The following is a 19,883-nucleotide window of genomic DNA, read 5'->3' as shown; positions in this document are numbered from 1 at the left end:
TCAAAATGGTGGCTATTGAAAGAATACAAGGCTGAATCAGAATAGTGCTGAAAAGGCAATCCCTATGTTGAGCAGTGGAGCTAAAGACCAGGTCCCCCTTGTCCTTTTCCCCAGCTCTGTCTACAATCTCACCTCTCTGTTTAAGGTCACTCCTGGTTTCACTTGACAGTAAAGGTTCCAGATTTAGTTTATCTCAGTTGAATGAGCCAGAGAAGTTTCTCTTTATAACACCTAATCATTTAGATCAAGAATAAATGATTGCTTCTGAATGGAAATACAGGAAACAGTGAGACCTGCCAAAACCACACGAACAAATCCATTGTGTATATTTGTGCCCAGTGCTAAGCAGGTGGACCAGAGTACTAGGCAAGTTTCAGGCAGAGAGATAGTCTATCTCAGAAAACAAGGAGTTTGATGGTACCTGAGATGGTGGTACTCAAGGCTGACCTTTGACCTTGACCTCTGACCTACACACACACACCACAAAATTTTTCTTTAAATGTTATTACAAGCAAATTGTTTTCCATATTTTAATTAATTTCATTTTCTATTGAAAATAACATTTCAAATAACTGGTTTATTAAATAGTCTTTGTCCTTTATAGATGAACTGATGTGGAAATAGGTGAATTTAGCATGTGTTTGTCTTAATAGGTGCATGAAGTATTTACAGTATTCAAGATTTTATATCATTTAAATAGATATTTTTTAAATATTTAAATCTTTTAAATTGAATTGTACTTGTCTTAGTAATTTGTTTTTAATGCAAATGCTATATTATTAAATATGATTAAAATATTTAAGTATTGACTTATTTATATTTTATCCTTAGGAACTGAGAGAAAGCTATAATACACAGCAGCTAGCCCTCGAACAACTTCATAAAATCAAACGTGACAAATTGAAGGAAATTGAAAGAAAAAGATTAGAGCAAATACAGAAAAAGAAGCTAGAAGATGAGGCTGCAAGGTAACTAATATAACTGGTGAATATATTGTGCTATATTGCTATTAAAATTCTGCCAGGCTATGGTAGTGCACACCTTTAATCCCAGCATTGGGAGGCAGAGGCAGACAGATCTCTGTGAGTTTGAGGCCAGCCTGGTCTACAGCCAGGGTTACACAGAGAAACATTGCCTAAAAAATGAAAAAATAAAAACAAAATAAAGCAAAGAAATCTAGCTTTGTTTCTCATTGCTTTATTTATGAAAATTTAAAGGGAATTAAAGGATTATTTTTAGATACTAATCAGATTCTAAAATTTTATAAATTCAATTCTTCTTTTAGTTACTAAGTTCTCATTAACCAATTTTATGGCTTGTCAGTGAATGCTAAGGACGTGCACTCAGACCTGGACAGGATTCCTGGTCTCCATTTCCTATCTGAGGGACCCTGGTTAACAGACTGTTTTTCTAAATCTCAGTTTCTTCTTTTGTAAAAAAGATGAAGACCTCGGAGATATTGTAGGCATTAAATGGTGTAGCTGGGACCACATCTATCTTGTACACTGCACATGATGAACTCTCATTAGTTCTCTCTCCAGTAAATCCGTCTGTTCTCTGAAAGATAAAAACATGGAGTGATTTTACTTTCTGACTCTGTCATGTGGCTGCTGCACTTCTCTTTATGACACTTAGATGCTCCGATCGTCCCCACGTAGAGCAGAGGAGGGAGAAGGCTGGGACCTCTGAAGCACAGACCTTTCCCTCAGAAACAGTGTGTGGATTGTTTGGCTTTTTGCTTTTAGTCTTTTGTCTGTAAAATCCTTTGTTTCTCCCAAGTTCTTCTGTGTCAGAAATTAGTATGATTGGTAAACAAGTATTAATGAGCCAGCATTTCTCTGCCCTAGTAAAGAGCAGATGGGTTACACCTGTGGACAGCTAACAGACACTGGGGAAGGAAGATGCACATTCCCCCTGCTGAATGCCTTCCTTGGGGACTCCAAATGACCAGGGCCTACATGTTTGTGGAGTGCAGCTTCTGGATGCAATGCAGATCCACAGGAGATTCCTGCTCCTCCTGGATTCCTCAGATATCTAGTTGTTGGTTCAGATAGATTCCAGGTACCCTATATCCATGGTTTCTTAGTCCTAACTAGAGATAATAGAATAATACAGAAGGAAGGGGCCTCAGTTAGTTTGATCCCCAGAACCCATGTAAAAATATGGTGATGGCCTCTACAGTTCCAACTCACTGGCCACCCAATCTAGCCTAACGTGAATTCCAGGCCAACGAAAGACACTGGCTTAAAGGAAGTGGGCAGAATTTTTGAGAATGATACCTGAAGTTGTCTTCTGGTTCCTACAGGCATGATCACACACATACAGGCATGAGCACCTGAGCACATACATGCATGAACACACACACACATAGGCATGAGCACACACATATAGGCATGAACACATACATATATGCATTTTAAAAAAACAATATAAAAACAGTGAAATTCTTCATTTGACACTTACCTTGTGCCACTTAACATTGCACAAAGGATCTATGCAATGGTCACAGTCATTGAATGAGGATTTTCTGTTGATACATGTAGCTCTTGATAACTGTTCATCTCATAGTTCTTTCAGGCTTACAGTTCTTGTTAGTAACACATATTTTCATTTAATTCATCTTTGGATATCGTCCCACTGTAGTAAACTGAAGAAGTTAGAGAGAACACAAGGAATATAGGATCTTAGCAGTCCAGAGCTTCAAGCTAGTACTGAGGTGTGATTTCTTGGCCATTTGCCCAGGTGTGGTCTTTTTCTTCTTCCAAGCTATTGGTAGTTGATTTTCACATTGTAGATGAGGTATCATTTGGCTCTGGACTAGTTTTAACTTACTAGCTTGCCTAAGAAAATTTACCAGAATTTAATGAATTTTCTGCAGTTTTTTTTTATGATGCTGTGATAATCAAATCAAAATCACTAGGTCATCTCTGGCTTGGTATTCACACTGTCTGATCTAGTCCATATATAGGGCATTAATTCATGGCTGTGGATAAGAGAAAATGTTTCTAGAAAGAGAATTTACTTTTATATTATCACCTCACAAAGTCTATACACTCAGACAACAGCATTTTCCCTCCACTTCTAGGCTTGTTTTTATGACAAATGACAGTAGAGTATCAGAACTAATATATATTATATAGTTCTCTCACGTCTATTTTTATGACCTCCATTCAAAGAAAGAGTTGCCACTACTATATTTAGTATCTTCCCTAAGCCTCAGCACTGTCAGAATAGCAGAAATTATGGCCAGATGAATCTCTGTGATTGTATAACATTATACCCAATCAAAAGGGGAACTTTGATTTATTTTGAAGCTTACTATTTGGCTTATTTCAGCTTTAGTTGCTGAAGAAATTTGGAGATTCCGTGTAATTTTAAAAATGGAAGGCTCTTAAAATACTTTAAATCTCATACTCCTGTTCATTATCCTGATACACAGATTTCACCAAAGTTGTGCAAAACTTCTAGAGGAAGCGTGTTGTGATTGGATGGAGGTTAAAGGGTTTGAAAAACATTGAAAGAAAACTAGGCCCAGGGGTCTCTCTGTCCACAGCCTCTGCTAGTCTTGATAATGCTAAGGCCACAAGGAGTAGTTGTGAAGAATCCAGACAGGAAGAAGTTTTATATTTGCTGAATGGATCTCATTCTGTTTTTTTTTCTTGAGTTTAGAGGGAATTTGAGGTCTGGAGAATTGTCAGGTGTACTCTCCAGCTCACCTTAGTCGAAAGTTTCTCTTTGGCTGACTATTTTCCCTTCAGCCCTCAGCCCCCTTTCGCTCCCTCAGCCCCCCTTTCCCTCCCTCAGCCTCCCTTTTCCTTCTCTCAGCTCCCTTTGCCATCCATTATTCCCCCCTTTCTCATCCCTCAGCCCCTCTTTTCCTTCCCTCAGCCCCCCTTTTCCTTCCGTCAGCCTCCCTTTTCGCATCCATCAACCCCCTCTTCCCCCTCAGCCCCCTTTTCCCTCCCTCAACTCATCTTTCCCTCCCTCAGCCCCCCTTTTACTATCCCTAAGCCCCCCATTTCCTCCCTCAACCTCCTTTTTCCTCCCTCAGCCCATCTTTTCCCGTCTGTCAACATCTCTTGCTAATTCTCCAGCCAGTGGATACCAGATCATCCAGCATGCGTGTTAGTTTGTTTTGGTTTTTGTGTACCACATATTTGGACACTGTGTAAACTCTTCATTTGTCTTATTTAAAGGAAAGCAAAGCAAGGAAAAGAAAACTTATGGAGGGAAAGTATTAAAAAGGAAGAAGAAGAAAAACAAAAGCGACTTCAAGAAGAAAAGTCACAGCAGAAAACTCAAGAAGAGGAACGAAAAGCTGAGGCCAAACAAAGTAAGGATGAAGGTAGATCTGCTGAGAGCAACCGAGTGACAGTGACAGATGGAAGATGCTCATCTTTAGGCTAGGAAAGCCTTTTCAACTAGATGTAGGTGGGACTGACCGGGAGTAGACTCCATAACAAGACAAAGACTTTGGCATGAAAGATCTGCTGCAGTGTTCAGAATCAACATCATCAGGAAGATTTTACTTTACTAACCAGTATGGTTTAGCCACTTATTTAAGGGAAACAATAAAATTTTAAGCCTTTCACATCAAACTTTTCTCAGAAGGCAGGCTTTTTTTTATACAGCTTGGAGTCCATTCCTATCATAGTTCAGTAGTATGCCTACTTCTAGATGAGTAAACACTGAGATTCATAATAGTAATACAGTGTGTTCAAACTTCTTAACAAAATATTTTGAATTTATCAAGTCCAATTCATTTGTGAGTCCTTCTATTTTCCCTTTAGAGCAAACTAGTAGCTCTATAGATGTTTTTTCATCTAATCCTGTTTCCTCACTGGTCTCGTTTGCGGCTTCCTTGTGTACACACTGCTTCTCTGTGATCTCACCTCCACTGCTCTAGCCATGTCTTGTCCCCTGCTTAGATGCTTTACCTGTACACAGCTTGATCTGCCAGATTCCCACACCTTCCCCTAGATCCACGTGCGCATCTCAGCCTATGAGGTGTCACTTGGTTTAGCGCCTCTTACTTCACTTAAGATGAACATTCTTTGCTTTACATTGACTCTGTGACTAGTCAAGATATTTAAACCCTAACAAGTCTAAGGCAAGCATATTTTCATTATACTGTTCAATGCTCATTTTTTTTCTTGTAGATTTTAAGAGACTCTTTGTTGAGTCATAGTAAAGATGTGTATACTCAAAAGTACCAAATGATGGGAATTATCTTTTCCTCAGGTGAGACAGCTAGTGCTTTGGTGAATTATAGAGCATTGTACCCATTTGAAGCAAGGAACCATGATGAGATGAGTTTTAATTCTGGGGATGTCATTCAGGTAAGAAATGAAGCCTTTCCCACTCATGAGTAAGCTAATTATAGTACATTGTGCTATGCTTCTATAATATTAACTGATTTTTTTTTTTTTTTTTTTTTTTTTTTTTAGTTTTTTCGAGGCAGGGTTTCTCTGTGGTTTTGGAGCCTGTCCTGGAACTAGCTCTTGTAGACCAGGCTGGTCTCGAACTCACAAAGATCTGCCTGCCTCTGCCTCCTGGGATTAAAGGCGTGTGCCGCCACCGCCCGGCTTAACTTTGATTTTTACAGACCTCTAAAAATATTTTTAAACATGATCTCACTTAGTCCTTGCAGCATCTCTTGGAGCCACACAGGGTAGTTATTACTACCAAACATGAAAACTTACACTCAGACGTATTCTGACTGTCAGCATTGCGGTGGCAGAGGGGAATGGAAGTGTGTCTTTGGTCCTCAGCCCAGTGTTCTCCCTGTGCTATCAGTTCCCATCAGAAAAGCAGCGCCACCTGCAGTGTTTTAATAAAGGAGCAGCAGAGTTTGAGAGGCCGCATATCCTCTAGTGGCTGTTAAAAGAGAGGACATTAAGTTCTGCAGTACTGACTGAATTTGTTCCAAGGAACAAGTGGTCTTTGTTGTATTATCATAACCCATATGAGATAGATGAGTAAGAAAATAGAGAATCGTGTTGATAAAGGTAATATGATTTATTGGAAAAGCATAGGCTTTAAAATTCACAGACTCAGATTTTAGTCTCTGAGTGATATCAAGATAATACTCAATAAGCTATTGTTAAAAAAGTTAAATATGCACCCACTATGACCCAGTCATTCTACTCTTAAGTATCTACCTCAGAGACTAGAAAGCGTATGTCCTCGTGAATCCAGGTGTCCATAGCATACTTGTTTATAATAGCTAAACACTTGAAACAACTCAGATATCCATCAGCAGGAAAGTGTGACATGAGGGCCTGCCCAGTTCCCACAGCTGGTAAGGCCCAAAGAAAATCACACAGAGGTCTCCATAAGTTATAAACTGATTGACCCATTAGCTCAGGCTTCGTATTAGCTCTTATAACTTATATAGCCCATTATTCTTATCTGTGTTAGTCACATGGCTCAGTACCTTTTTCAGTGCGGCAGGTCACATCTTGCTTCTTAGGTGGTTGAGACAGGACTGCAGAATGAGCTTCCTTTTTCCCAGAATACTCCTGTTCTCATTGCCCCACCTCTACTTTCTGTCTGGTTGTCCCGCCTATACTTCCTGCCTAGCTACTGGCCAATCAGCATTTATTTAAAACATAATTGCAAGAATACAATTGTCCCTCACCAGAAAAGCATGAGCAGAGTATGATATATCCAAATAACTACCAATAAAGAGGAATGGCACTCATATTCCAACATGGATGGATGTAAACAGAGACTGCTTACATTGTCCAGCCACCCAGACCAAAATAATCACATAAACACTACATTAATTATAACAGTGTTTGACCAATGATTCAGGCCTATTCCTAGCTAACTCTTACATTTTAAGGTGATAAAACATATTCATAGCATACAGAGGGAAATCCCACATCAGATGGGTCCAAAAACAGTTTATTTACATGTAAGGAAGCAAACAAAACAAGAAAAATATGACACGAGTTTATTCGTTGAAAATGCAAAGTAATGTTTAGAGACATAAAGCAGGCCAGTGTTTCCCAGGAGGGATGGTGAGGAAGCAGAACTTAGGGTGAAGCAAGAAGAAACTGGGGTGATGGGTACCTTATAATCTTGAAATGCATATAAATATGCCAAAATATTACATTAACACCTTTAATATAAAATTTATGTTAATTACATCTCCAAAAAGTTGTTTTTAAAAATTGTGGAGGAAAGGAAGGAGCCAGTAGAAGTAGGTGGAACACGGGAGGTGGACATGAGTTAGAATGCAGCAGATGACATCTATGCATGGCAATGCCATGGTACAACCCACTTCTTTGTATGTTAACTTTAAAAATGAATTTTAAAATCCTAGTAGATCCTGCATGTTTTGATGAATGTAACATTGTCAGCAGAAAAGTATATTGTAGAAAGGTTTAGAAAATAAGAGGTGAGAGATGGTTGGCTGCACTGAAGTAAGCAAGTGTGTACTGTGCTAGGTGGAGTTGATGAGCACTCAGACAGCTGAAGAGATACAGTAACATAGTGATACTGTTACGACAGGCTTAGCAGAAATGCATGTGCATAAATAATACAGTATGGTCATGTTGATTATAACAGTTTCAATGGGAGAGCACTACTTGGGCCAGAGCACTTTAACCAAATCTGATTGTGAGTAAAGATTATCATGGTTGATGTTATACAAAAAACAAACAAAACAAAACAAAACAAAAGGCTGCTATTGCTTATGGAGGATGGAATTTAAAAAAAAAATTGTGTAGTGGCAAAGTCAACAGTTTGGCTATCAACATAGTATAGAGATAAGAGACACAGACTTGTTCAGGGGCTTATGTCTTTGATGGTAAGAATAACAGCAAGCGAAGCCGGTGCCGGAAACAAAGAAGGAAGAAGCTTCTGCCAAAAGCCATCCGTGGCCTCAAAAAGAAAATCTGCATTTCACGCACCTTCCAGGGCCTAAAACCCTGCGGCTCTGGAGGGGGCCCAAATACCTTTGAAAGAGTGCACCCAGGAGAAACAAGCTTGATCGTTATGCCATGGTCAGATCCCCCTCCCCCGACCACAGACTCAGCCGTGAAGAAGACAAGACAACTGGTGTTCATTGTGGATGTCAAGGCCAACAAGCACTGCATCAAACCAACTGTGAAGAAACTCTGTGACATTGATGTGGCTAAAGTCAGTATCCTCATAAGGCTTGATGGCGAGAAGGTCTGTGTCCAGCTGGCTCTGCATTGTGAGGCTCTGGATGTGTCAGCAGAATTGGGGTCATCTAAACTGAGTCCAGCTGGCTAACTCGAAATACACTTTTTTTCTACCATTAAAAGAAAAGAAGAGGAGGAATAGCAGCTTGGAGAATGTAGCCTAGGACCAGGGAGAGGGGCTCAATCTTAGACTTGAGTTTGATGGTCCCCGTGGATGATCTTGTGCTAGAAGTTGAAAGTGTATTAATCTCCTTTGGAAAAGAAGTCTCTCTTGAGAGAAGAGCTTTAGGACTCTATTCTGTAAGAGCACTGGCCAAACTCTGGGAGCAAGTGGGCCTGTTCAGGAAGTGCACAGCATGAGGCAAGGAAACCAGGCTTACACTCAGGTTCCATATGTGTTGAAGGTAGTAACCAGAAAGAAGTGTAAGAGACATGGTGAGATGGGAAGCCACTATACTACAGGGGAAGAAAGTGTTTGAGGGAAAAAAAGAAAATTGGTTTTTATCACTTAGAAAATAGTACCCACAGGTTTTCCAGTTCAGCTAAGTCCCCAAAAATGACTAACTCTAGGATATTGAATGTTTGTAGGACAGGAAATGTAATCAGCAAAATACTGTATAACTCAGATGTGAGAGATTGACATAGATAGAACATAAATGTTAATTATACTTCAATAAAAACTATATAACAATACAGAAAGAGTAAGAAAGCACAGTGAAAGACAGGTGAATCTTTATATTTTTTGTATCCAAAAACCAATAGATAATGTCTAAAGACAGAAAACAAATCTGAGAAGCAGCACTGTAAATAGTACTTGCAGCTGGGCCTGATGCTCAGAACTGTGACCCCAGCACATGTGAGGCCAGGACAGGAGGCTTGCCACAAGTTTAAGGCCAACCAAGAGTTCTGGTTACACACACACACACACACACACACACACACACACACATACACACACCTTTAATCTCAACACTTGGGAGGCAGAGACAGGTGGCGATAGATATAGATGGATAGGTAGATAGATAGAGACAGATGGAGATAGATAGATAGATAGATAGATAGATAGATAGATAGATAGATAGATAGATAGATAGATATAGATGATAGATAGATAGATGATAGATAGATAGATAGATAGATAGATAGATAGATAGATAGATAGATAGATAGATAGATGGAGAGAGATTAGATAGAGTAGAGGAAAAGTTTTTCCAATGTAAACTGTATATGATGATGCTTTTGTTGTAACTTATTTTCATATATTAACTTTGTGTTAATTTTGTTGTTGTTGTTGAGACAGTGTTTCACTATGTAACTCTAGCTGACCTGGAACTTACTCTCTATCCCAGGCTGGCCTCAAACTCATAGAGATCCACCTGCCTCTGCCTCCTGAGTGTTAGAATGAAAGGCATGTGCCACCACACCTGGCCTCATATTTTAACTTTGATTAAAATTTTAAAAACTAATTTGTCCATGTCAAGAAATAGTAACCTAAAAATTTGTAGGAAATACCTTTTTATTTCAGATGGACTTAGTTCTTAATCTGAGAGTAAGCACCAAACCTTTTTTTTCTTCTATAGGTTGATGAGAAAACCGTAGGAGAGCCTGGTTGGCTTTATGGCAGCTTTCGGGGAAAGTTTGGCTGGTTTCCGTGCAACTATGTAGAAAAATTGCCATCCAGTGAAAAAGCTCCGTCTCCTAAGAAGGCCTTACTTCCTCCTACAGGATCTCTCTCTGCTACCTCAGCTTCTTCCCAGTGAGTTGTGAGCTGACAGTGGGATTCATACAGCTCTGCAGTGCGTGAATACTAGTGCATAGCTGTGTCAACCTGATTCTTGATCACAGTTTTAATTTGGGCTGGCTCTGCCAACAGTGCCTTTTGTTCCCATTTTCATCCTGAAATAGGAAATGACCTCATAGTGCATAATTTCTTTTTATCTACAAATTCTGTTTAAACACAGTGTGTATTAGACACATGGGTAAACTGGTAGTACTTCACTAGGGTCTAACCAACTAAGTATACTCATATTGAAGTTTTACATTTGCAGACCACTTTGTTCAACTCAACCAGCATCAGTGACTGATTATCAAAATGTATCTTTCTCAAACCTTACTGTTAACACGTCATGGCAAAAAAAGTCAGCTTTTACTCGCACCGTGTCCCCTGGATCCGTGTCTCCCATTCATGGACAGGTATGTTATCTGTAGTTCTGTGTATTTTATTCTTGTCTTTGCTCTGGATTCCGTACATAGACATCCATATTTCCCTCACTTAAACAGAGCCGATAGCATTCAGTTACATTCTCAGTGTTTGCTCAATAATTCAGTTCCATGAGGATTGGACTGGGGAGGGGTATTGCTTTTTCTTGGCTGGGAACCTTGGTACTTTGGTATATATACTTTGACACATTAGTATTACTAAAAAGAAATGGTGGACTTCATCACAGTAAAGCCTGAAATACAAATTTCATCTTCCCTTAGAAATCCTTACTACATGGTTATAATTTCCAGCATTTTATTATGTGCTAAAAATTCAAGAAAAACATAAGTTAGCTAAAACTCTCTATTAAGTAGTTATAACCTAATAAAGGAATCATTTTCATGCACATGGCTGTGAAGCATGAGAAATGTTATAATAAATGTGTGTGCAAAGTTCTGAGGCTTGGAGATGAGAGGGCATCTCAGCTGATCTGTGAGGATTAGTGTATGCTTCCTGAAGGGAAGGTGTTCAAGTTGGACCCTCAAACAGAAGTAAGGCTTCACTAAACCTAGAAGTTTCTCTAGTGAAAGAGCATTGTGAGGAAGGTCACTGAGGTACATAAGTTAGAGTTATTGGAAGAAATGAAACTTGTGCTTAGTGTAGTTAGATTACACAACTCTTGAGGAAAGGGTGAAGAAGTCAGGTTGAACCAGACATGGTGTTGGTGTATACCACCAGCACGTAGGAGGCTGAACTTGAAGGACTGAGATTCTCAAGCCAGCCTTGGCTACATAAAGCATTTAAGTCTAGCCTGAGCTATATTACCAAGACTTTGTCTCAATCAGTAAAATATCAGCCTACAAGTAACATTTTAAGATAAGCAGTTAGAGAGGTTAGGGGTTTAATAAAGTAGGTAATCCAGTACTAGACAATTTGGCAGTGAAAAAAACCAAAGTTTTTGAGAGAAGCTTACACTTTTAACACTGTGACCAGGTTGATGGCTCAGTGGGTAAACAGTGACCTGCATCTGGGAAAGCTTGCTGCAGTGACATGCCCTTACTGCTGTGGGAGGTGGGAGGGAGAAAGGAGTCAGCCTGGGAGGGACTCGTGTTATTGCTTGTGGGAAGTGAGAAAGCAGTGAGCATGATGTGAGGGAAGGGAAGGGGTCCTGGTTGTTAAGAGGGAATAGCAAGGGAGATGCTAAGCATGACCAGGTCTCTAGTCCTTGGGCAACAGGGTTACCAACAGCAGTTAGAAGCCATTGGAAGCTGGAGGACTGGGGATCAGTGTCATTTTAAGTTTATATACTGACCAGGTTAATATGCTCTCTGTTATATGCTAGGAATCACAAATCGTGGTTACCATGATCCGTTGTTAACTTTTGGTTGCTTTCTGTCCTAGGGGCAGGCTGTAGAAAACCTGAAAGCTCAGGCCCTTTGTTCTTGGACGGCAAAGAAAGAGAACCATTTGAACTTCTCAAAGCACGACGTCATTACTGTCCTGGAGCAGCAAGAAAATTGGTGGTTTGGGGAGGTACATGGAGGAAGAGGATGGTTCCCCAAATCTTACGTCAAGATCATTCCTGGGAGTGAAGTAAAGCGAGAGTAAGCACCTCTGTGTGTTACGTGCAGTGTGGGTGGTGGTGATTCCTAGCATGGAAGAAACTCACATGTTGTGTCTGCGTTAGGATCTTTCACTTTAACCATTTCAAATTTGTGAAGGTTTCAAAACACTCGATTTCTAGACTTTTGTTTTCTTTTTATCATAAGACCAGTTAGAAAAATTACTTTTCATTTCACTTGAAGCATTTCTCCACTGTTTACTGAAATTTTTCAATATTTAAAGGATTCTTTACTGGGGTCATGCCTGAACCTCTAGGGCTCTTTAAGCATAACCTCCCTATTGTTCATAGCATATGTCTTCATAGTTACTGACTTTTTTGACCAATATTCCTAATTAAGTCATCAGCTCATGAAGCTATAATTTGTCTCTTTTGATCCATTTTTTCGTATCTACTATAATACTAGTACATAGTAGCTACTGAGTCATCTTAGCTTAATGAATGAGGACAGGAGAGCATGAGTGAGCAAAAGAATGAAATCACAAATATGCAAAACCCAAAAAATAACTCGACTGAAATCTTAAGTCTGTTGGGATGTCAGATTGCCAGCTGGCTCTAACTCGGCAGTAGGCACAGATGTTAGCTGTGGGTAACTGTCCCCTGTGTCAAGCTTATGTCCTAGTTGCACTATTTTCACCAGCCTGTATTATCTTCCAATTTCTGATTAAATGAAAGAATTAAATGGACAAATTAAGCTCTTTGGTGCTGCATGTCTGCTTGTCAGTATTTAGTTCAGATGTAGAAATGAGCTGCTCGGGTTGACTGGAATTTTGGTTGGATGAAGTATAGAAATCACAATACATGCCTAGCATCTCTATGAGAGACCCTTTATAACAATTATTGTATTATTCTATAACATACTACAGAGAAGAAAGCATAAGCAAAAAATAGATTAGGTTTAAATGTTTTAGAGGCCGTTTCCCCCATAAATTTCTGTTCAATTACTGATCCTTTCTAAGAGACAAGTCATGTTACTTAAAAGCCTGCAGCAGAGCTGGGCATGGGTATACAGGCTTATAGGTTCAGCAACTTAGGAAGTTGAAGCAGGAGGATTTCTTGATCTTACAAGTTCAAAAACCAGCATGGGCAACATGGAAGACCTTGTCTCAAAACAAACAAAACACATACCACAAAAAAAGAGCAAGCAAAGCCTGCACCAATGGAGACATTAGAATTAAGCAAGGCAGTCCCATTGTGAGGTTTAGTAATGTTCCCTCTGTGCCACCCCATAATTCAGTTGCAGGTCCTGGGGAGTCCTCTGTATCCCCTGGGTATCTAGATCTTGAACATGGTAGTTCTTCTAAACTTTTGAAACCAGCCTCCTGTATTAACATGAAAATTACTATTTACCTATTATGAGATTTTTTAAATATTATTTTTATATTGTAAGATGCAGTAAACTCTAATCAAATAATAACATTCTCAAAACACTGTCCACTTACTAGTGTGCAGATGTCTGTTAGTTACATTCCATATAGAGCAAAAGCTATATTTTATTGAAGTTATTTTAAAATGTAGTGGTTTATAATTAGACAGGTCTTGGTGTAGGAGGATTTGGTATATAGGACTATTCCTGTGTGCAGAGATGGCAGTTTAATTGAGGGAACCCTAGATTTTGCTAACCCTGTTAAAGTCTTAAGCTCACCTTTCTTGTGCTTCTGCCCTCTGCGTGTGTGAATCTGTCTTATTTCTCCATTTAATTTGCTAGGCCAGAAGCTTTATATGCGGCTGTAAATAAGAAACCTACCTCCACAGCCTATCCAGCTGGAGAAGGTAAGCTCTGGACAATTTGTATTAAACAGGAATTATCTTAGTTATTATTTGAACATACATTGTTCTCCATTTCTAGTTCTTTGATGTTTTTGAAATTAAGAAAACCTGCTTCTCCTTACGTCATATGAATATTGAAGATACAGAAAATATATGGCTGAAAATTCTTAGCATATTTAGAGTTGGGCCTACAGAAATTCAGCACAGGGGCTGGGATGATGGGTCAGTGGTTAAGAGCGCTTGCTGATTTTGCAGAAGACCCACATTCAGTTCTTAGCACCCATATCAGAGTACTTACAACTGCCTGTAACTACAGCTCTGGTGCCCTTTTTGGCCTCTGTAGAAACCACACACGCACATTGTAAATAAAACTAATCAAGCGTGACGGTGCGTGCCTATAATCCCAACACAGTGGCAAAGAATGAGGAAGGGCTTCTCACAGACTGAAGAGAATGAGCCAAGCATGACCTTGCAACTTAGGAAATGAGGTCCCCAGAGAGGCTGGCTCCATATCTGCACTGCAGACTGAGTGTGGAGAGGAGTTTAGGAGTGCTTGGGTGCTCTTCCTTACTGTGATTTTTCTTAGACCTTGTAACCCTTGTAGTTGTAGTAAACCAGCTAGGCAGAGTGACTGGGAGTGAGAATAAGTAGGTTTCAAAGTATGTTTCTGACAAAAGACCAGATTCTGTGTTGACAAATATACATAAAAATAGAAAAATGAAAAGACTTCTAGCCAGGCAATGGTGGCTCACACCTTTAATCCCTGCACTCGGGAGGCAGAGGATCACTAAGTTTGAGCCCAGCCTGGGCTACAGAGTGAGTTCCAGGACAGGCTCCAAAGCTACAGAGAAACCCTGTCTCAAAAAACCTAAATAAATAAATAGACTTCTAAAACACAAATGTTGTTTCTTCAAAGTAGTAGTAACCATAGGAACGAGAATCAAAGACAGTATAAAACTGCAGACCTATCTATTCCATGAGGTCATTCAGCAACAGAGATTCATCTAGAATCTGCTTGGAGCCAAGCAGTATGCTAGGAGCTGGAGCCGTGTAGCAGAACTTAATGTTTTCGTAACTGTGTACAGAACAATTAAAGAACAAAGATTAGGGTGTATTTTACATGAAAGGTTTAAGAGATCATTTTGACTCCATTATTACCAAGTAGCACTCCCAGTAAGCTTCAGTTCCATTATTTGTAGACATACTATATGTTTGTAGTTTGGGATAATTCTTTGTTACCCCCCCCCCAAAAAAAAGATTGACAAAATGGGCACACCTTTAATCTCAGCACTGGGAAAGTAGGGTCAGGTGATCTCTGTGAGTTCCAAGCTAGTGGAGGCAAGCTACATAGTGATAGTTTCTCAACCAAAACAAACAAAAGATTGACTATTGATAGTCTTGTTGTAGCACAGCCCACTGTCCCTACAGCCTAAGCAATAGCCTTTCTTTTCTTTAACAAAATAACAGCAGTTGAAAAAACTGTAAAGCACTTCATAACGTTTGTTAGCCTTCACCTAGACAATTATTAAATTATTGCTTTGGTTCGGTTTTCTGCCTAAAGACCTTGTTTGAAGTTTGTAAGGCTCAAGGTCACTTTCTTTTTTACATCTGTAGTCTTAAAGTCCAGACCGTTGCCTTTCCTTGTTCCCACAGAGTACATTGCACTTTATCCATACTCAAGTGTAGAGCCTGGAGATTTGACTTTCAATGAAGGTGAAGAAATATTGGTGACCCAGAAAGATGGAGAGTGGTGGACAGGAAGTATTGGAGAGAGAACTGGAATCTTCCCTTCCAACTATGTCAAACCAAAAGATCAAGAGGTAATGGTCTTTGTGTTAAAATAAAAGCATTCCATTGTTACCAATCCATGTTCACACTAATACGGAGATCTACAGTTGTCGTCTTGCTGCTTTCACCACAAGGAAACTGCTCAAAGTAGCTCTGACCACATGGGTTTTATTTTGGAGTTCCAGTTAGAAGATACGGGGCACAGGATTCACAGAGTAAGTAGAGCATGAGCCATTGATAAAACTGAGCCTAATGGTCACCGACACAAAGAACTGGCTTCAGAGTCTGCAGAACTTAGAAGAGCCACCTGGCAGGAGTCTGCACCAGCCCTAACTCCACGTGTCCACATTCTGCAGTTCCCGCTGCTTCCACACACCCCATTCTGCTGTAATGTGGACCCTTCGGCTATCGAAGAGGATCAGGGGCCCCTCAAAGGGGTTAAGTATATGAGTCAGACCTCAGTGATCTTTACCATATTAGAAATTAAAGCTGAAATTGCTTAAACACTTACTCATTTTAAATTACTAAATTCATTATCTGAAAATATAAGGAACTTTTGTGAAAAAATAACTCAAATTTTTAAGAAAACTATTCAGTGAACAGAAGGGTATAATTTTTATTTCTGTGAACCTTTTATGGTTGCTTTTATGTTAAGTGAGGAAAGACCCCATATATGTCTCTATATTCAATCTGGTTTACACTAAAAGTAATCTTTTTATCATTGGGGTAGACATGGGTCTTACATAACTCAGGCTGTCTTCATGTTTGCTACAAATCTGAGACCTTGAACTCCTAGTCTTGGGAGGTATGTGGGACCTCCCAAATGAAGCTATTACAGGTGTCTGTCACTAAGCTCAGCTTCAGTGCATTTGGTATTCTCTTTTGGTTGAAATATATGAAGAACATAAGACCCCATGCAGATATGAGGGTAAAAAGTATTTTAATATCTGTAGATGTCTCTTGGTAGTCTAATTCTTCTACATCAGAATCTGGTGCAGGGTGAATTGTTAGAGATTAGTTGTAACTCTAGTAGTTAGAGTCATGTCAGTGAATGCTTTTATATTCTAATCCTTTTAATTTTTATTAATATTTATTTAGTGCTAATAAATAGACTAATTGTAAAACTTACTTAGTTACTTAAATTTATTATTCTAATAATTAAATATAAAATAATTACTAATTTATTAAATACCTTTATTTGTTGAATAAAATATTAAATTTAAAAATAAAAGTAATATTTATTTACTTTATATTAAAATTCTTTTCATTTTAATATAAAATTCTGAATTTTATATTAAAAGCATTTTATATTAAAATGTTTTGCATAGTTAATAGACCCTTTACTTGTGTGAAAAATCATACCATCATTCACCGGTACTTAGAAACTAGTAGCTCACTGAGGTATGCAGATGCTCCTTGTATTGACACATTTTGTTATATGATAGCAAGACAAATGTCTGTAAATATTATCCCTTTCAGAAAGGTCTAGCAGGCACAACAGACCTTTATGATAGGTAGGAGCAGCACAATGGCATGGTGTGCTGTGTGTGAATCTGGTGGTGTGCTGTGTGTGAGTGTGATGGTGTGCTGTGTGTGAATGCAGCGTGCTTGGTGTGCTGTGTGTGAATGTGGTGTGGTTGGTGTGCTGTGTGTGAATGTGGTGTGGTTGGTGTGCTGTGGTGAATGTGGTGTGGTTGGTGTGCTGTGTGTGAATGTGGTGTGGTTGGTGTGCTGTGGGTGAATGTGGTGTGGTGTACTGTGTATGCGGCCCAGCATGCTAGTAGATGACAGTGTCGTGTCACATTGTTGAAAGTGTGGATTTTGAGGACTGTATTCTCTCTAAGAGGACTTTATCTGATTTAGAAATAAACGTTCTGTGACTTGTATTTGACTTTCAAGGGTAAATTGGGGTTGGGTCTGGCTCAGTGGTTAAGCCCTGCTGTGTACTCACAAATGTTAGTTTGACTTCAGACCCTCACTGCTGCTGTGTATGCTAGTGGAGAAGAAAATCTCCTTACTTTTCCCTCTTTTACTTGGACTGCTAAAAATGATAAATATGATCAGTTCAATTTATTTTTTGTTGTTTTGCAGTACTGGGGATTGAACCAAGGACCTCTTAAATAGCAGACAGACACTCAACTATTGAGCTACATTCTATCCCCAGTTTATCCTTTAAAGCCAAACAGAAGTTATAGTTGCTGCCCATGATAGGAATTTCCTATTCTTAAATCAAATTCAGTCATTTTAGGGAGAATATAATAATAAATAAATAAATGTTGCCTACTATTCAGCAAGAGCTATGGGTGAGTCAGGGTCCCTTATAGGAAATAAGAACAAAACTCATATATGTCTCCACATATCCCAGAATACATGTTTATAGACTTCGCATCAATGCTAAACCCCTTCATATATAGGCTAGCCCATGAGCTGAGTAGTCAGTCATCTGAGAGAGGGAGCCCCATTGAGAAAATGTCCCAGTCAGATCAGCCTAGACAAACTTTTTGAGCATTTTCTTGATTAATAATTTGGGAGCAGGTCACTGTGGGTTGGGGTCCCCTTGGGCTGGGTCCTGGTACAGGAGCGCAGGATGAAAAGGCTATGAGACGCAGCACTTTCCATGGCTCTCCCAGTTCCCGCCTTGACATCCCTCAGCGATGGGCTCTTATCTAGAAGTGTAAGATGAAATAAACCCTGTCCTCCCCAAGCTGCTTTTGGTCATGGTGTTTCATCACAGCAATCAAAACCAAACCAGTAATTCCAGACAGCCATGTTTAATGTCATGAAAGTTAAGTAAAATGAATTCTTTCTGTCGTGTAAGTGTGTGACAGTGTCAGCTACTTGTTTATAAAACACTCTGTCAGCAGACCAGATCTCTTTCAGGGTCGGATTCTTCAGTGTTTGATTAACACAAAGTTTATTGTCACTTTGGTCTTCATTTAAAGAAACAAGAATCTTGGGCACTAGAAATCTTTAATTCTTAGTAAACCTAGATTGTCATGTCTGGATTGCTGAAAATAATAATTTTTAAAATGTATTTTTTCCTTGTAGAATTTTGGGAATGCTGGCAAATCAGGAACATTAAACAAAAAACCTGGTATGTAGAACAGTGACTTGAAAACTGACTGGTGTTTGCCTGCCGTAGTCTTGGATCCACACTTCTGTTTTTTCCTTTCAGAGATTGCGCAAGTGACTTCAGCATATGCCGCTTCCGGTGCTGAGCAGCTCAGCCTTGCACCAGGGCAGTTAATATTAATCTTAAAGAAAAACACAAGTGGGTGGTGGCAAGGAGAGCTACAGGTAATGTTCTTTGCCAGGTAAAAATGCAGGCTCATAAAAAAGACAGAGTCAGTTAAAAAAAAAAAAAAAAGTCACCCCCGAGTCGTAACACTTAGAGGTGATCAGTCAGCATTTACATATATTTCCCCGAGTCTCTGCTGCTTTGAACGTAGTTTATAGACCTATAAGTAACAGTTTAAAGAATAATTTTCTCTAACAACATAATCATTTTCCAGTTCACCACTCACTAGGCCATAGGTCCTTCTCTTAAAGGAAAAAGCATACCGTTAACTCTGCATGGGACACTGACCTTGCTGTACCCCTCAAAAGAAAAGACCCAGCTGTGTGCTGAGAAAAATACTTCCCAGTAGACAGCTGTTGCACTCACCCCCTAAGTCTTAGGCCTTGGAAACAGCAGTGCAAGGAAACAGTACAGACATAGATGAACATAGTTTTTCCCAAAAATGTTAACAGTTGGCACATGCTTTCTTTCTTATCTAATTTTCCTTGCTAACCTAAAGGCACATTAGGGTTAAGAGATGATGAGAGAAATAATGTTTTTATATAAGTTTACATGTGATGGAAATGATGGGAGGCGAGGCATAACTTAGTTCTGGCATGCAGTGAACAGATGTGCAGATTTGATACGTTCTTGACTCAGCCCCTCAATAGCCACCTTTGGATGGACTAAATGGGAAACATGACCCTCCAGATATGCTTTAATGACTTCTTGATTATTGATGAAGCTCCAGGGTGTACTTTCAGCGATCTATACCCTTAACAGTTAAGTTGAACTTGCAAGGCTCTGGGAAGATCTCTTTAAACTGTTATTTGGACAGAATAGCCAGAGAACTCTTAATTGGAAGATCTCTAGCGACTTCCATAACTGGCATTTTCAGAATGCTTTGAGATGCATACTGTAGTGAATCTTCCAGTTGTTTAATGTTGATCTAAAAGGCCAATGGTGAGTTCAGAAGTTCCATAACTAGTCCCCAAGACTGCTCTCAAATTTGGTAGTTCATAAGAGAGATTCTTAGTACTCACTGAGGCTGTT

At 39.4% G+C, this 19,883-nt stretch overlaps 1 protein-coding gene across 4 annotated transcripts in view; it reads left to right on the top strand.

The window, feature by feature from the left end:
* Itsn2 (intersectin 2) overlaps positions 1–19,883 on the top strand; it is a 112,761-nt gene that overhangs the window by 57,372 nt on the left and 35,506 nt on the right. For 3 of the 4 annotated variants that reach the window (XM_050125828.1, XM_050125827.1, XM_050125830.1), the window contains exons 17-26: positions 832–968; positions 4,197–4,345; positions 5,242–5,339; positions 9,755–9,930; positions 10,223–10,367; positions 11,776–11,978; positions 13,704–13,768; positions 15,419–15,585; positions 18,602–18,647; positions 18,729–18,850. In XM_050125828.1, the coding sequence (XP_049981785.1) occupies positions 832–968; positions 4,197–4,345; positions 5,242–5,339; positions 9,755–9,930; positions 10,223–10,367; positions 11,776–11,978; positions 13,704–13,768; positions 15,419–15,585; positions 18,602–18,647; positions 18,729–18,850 (1,308 nt within the window). The remainder of the gene's footprint in view (positions 1–831; positions 969–4,196; positions 4,346–5,241; positions 5,340–9,754; positions 9,931–10,222; positions 10,368–11,775; positions 11,979–13,703; positions 13,769–15,418; positions 15,586–18,601; positions 18,648–18,728; positions 18,851–19,883) is intronic. The other variant, XM_050125829.1, reaches the window with a different exon arrangement.

Source organism: Alexandromys fortis, unplaced genomic scaffold, assembly GCF_014885135.2.
Source record: "Alexandromys fortis isolate MF-2015 unplaced genomic scaffold, M_Fortis_MF-2015_v1.1 scaffold_252, whole genome shotgun sequence".
Taxonomy (NCBI): Eukaryota; Metazoa; Chordata; class Mammalia; order Rodentia; family Cricetidae; genus Alexandromys; species Alexandromys fortis.
The sequence above is the reverse complement of the archived record's forward strand: the minus strand, read 5'-3'. Positions and strand labels throughout refer to the sequence as shown.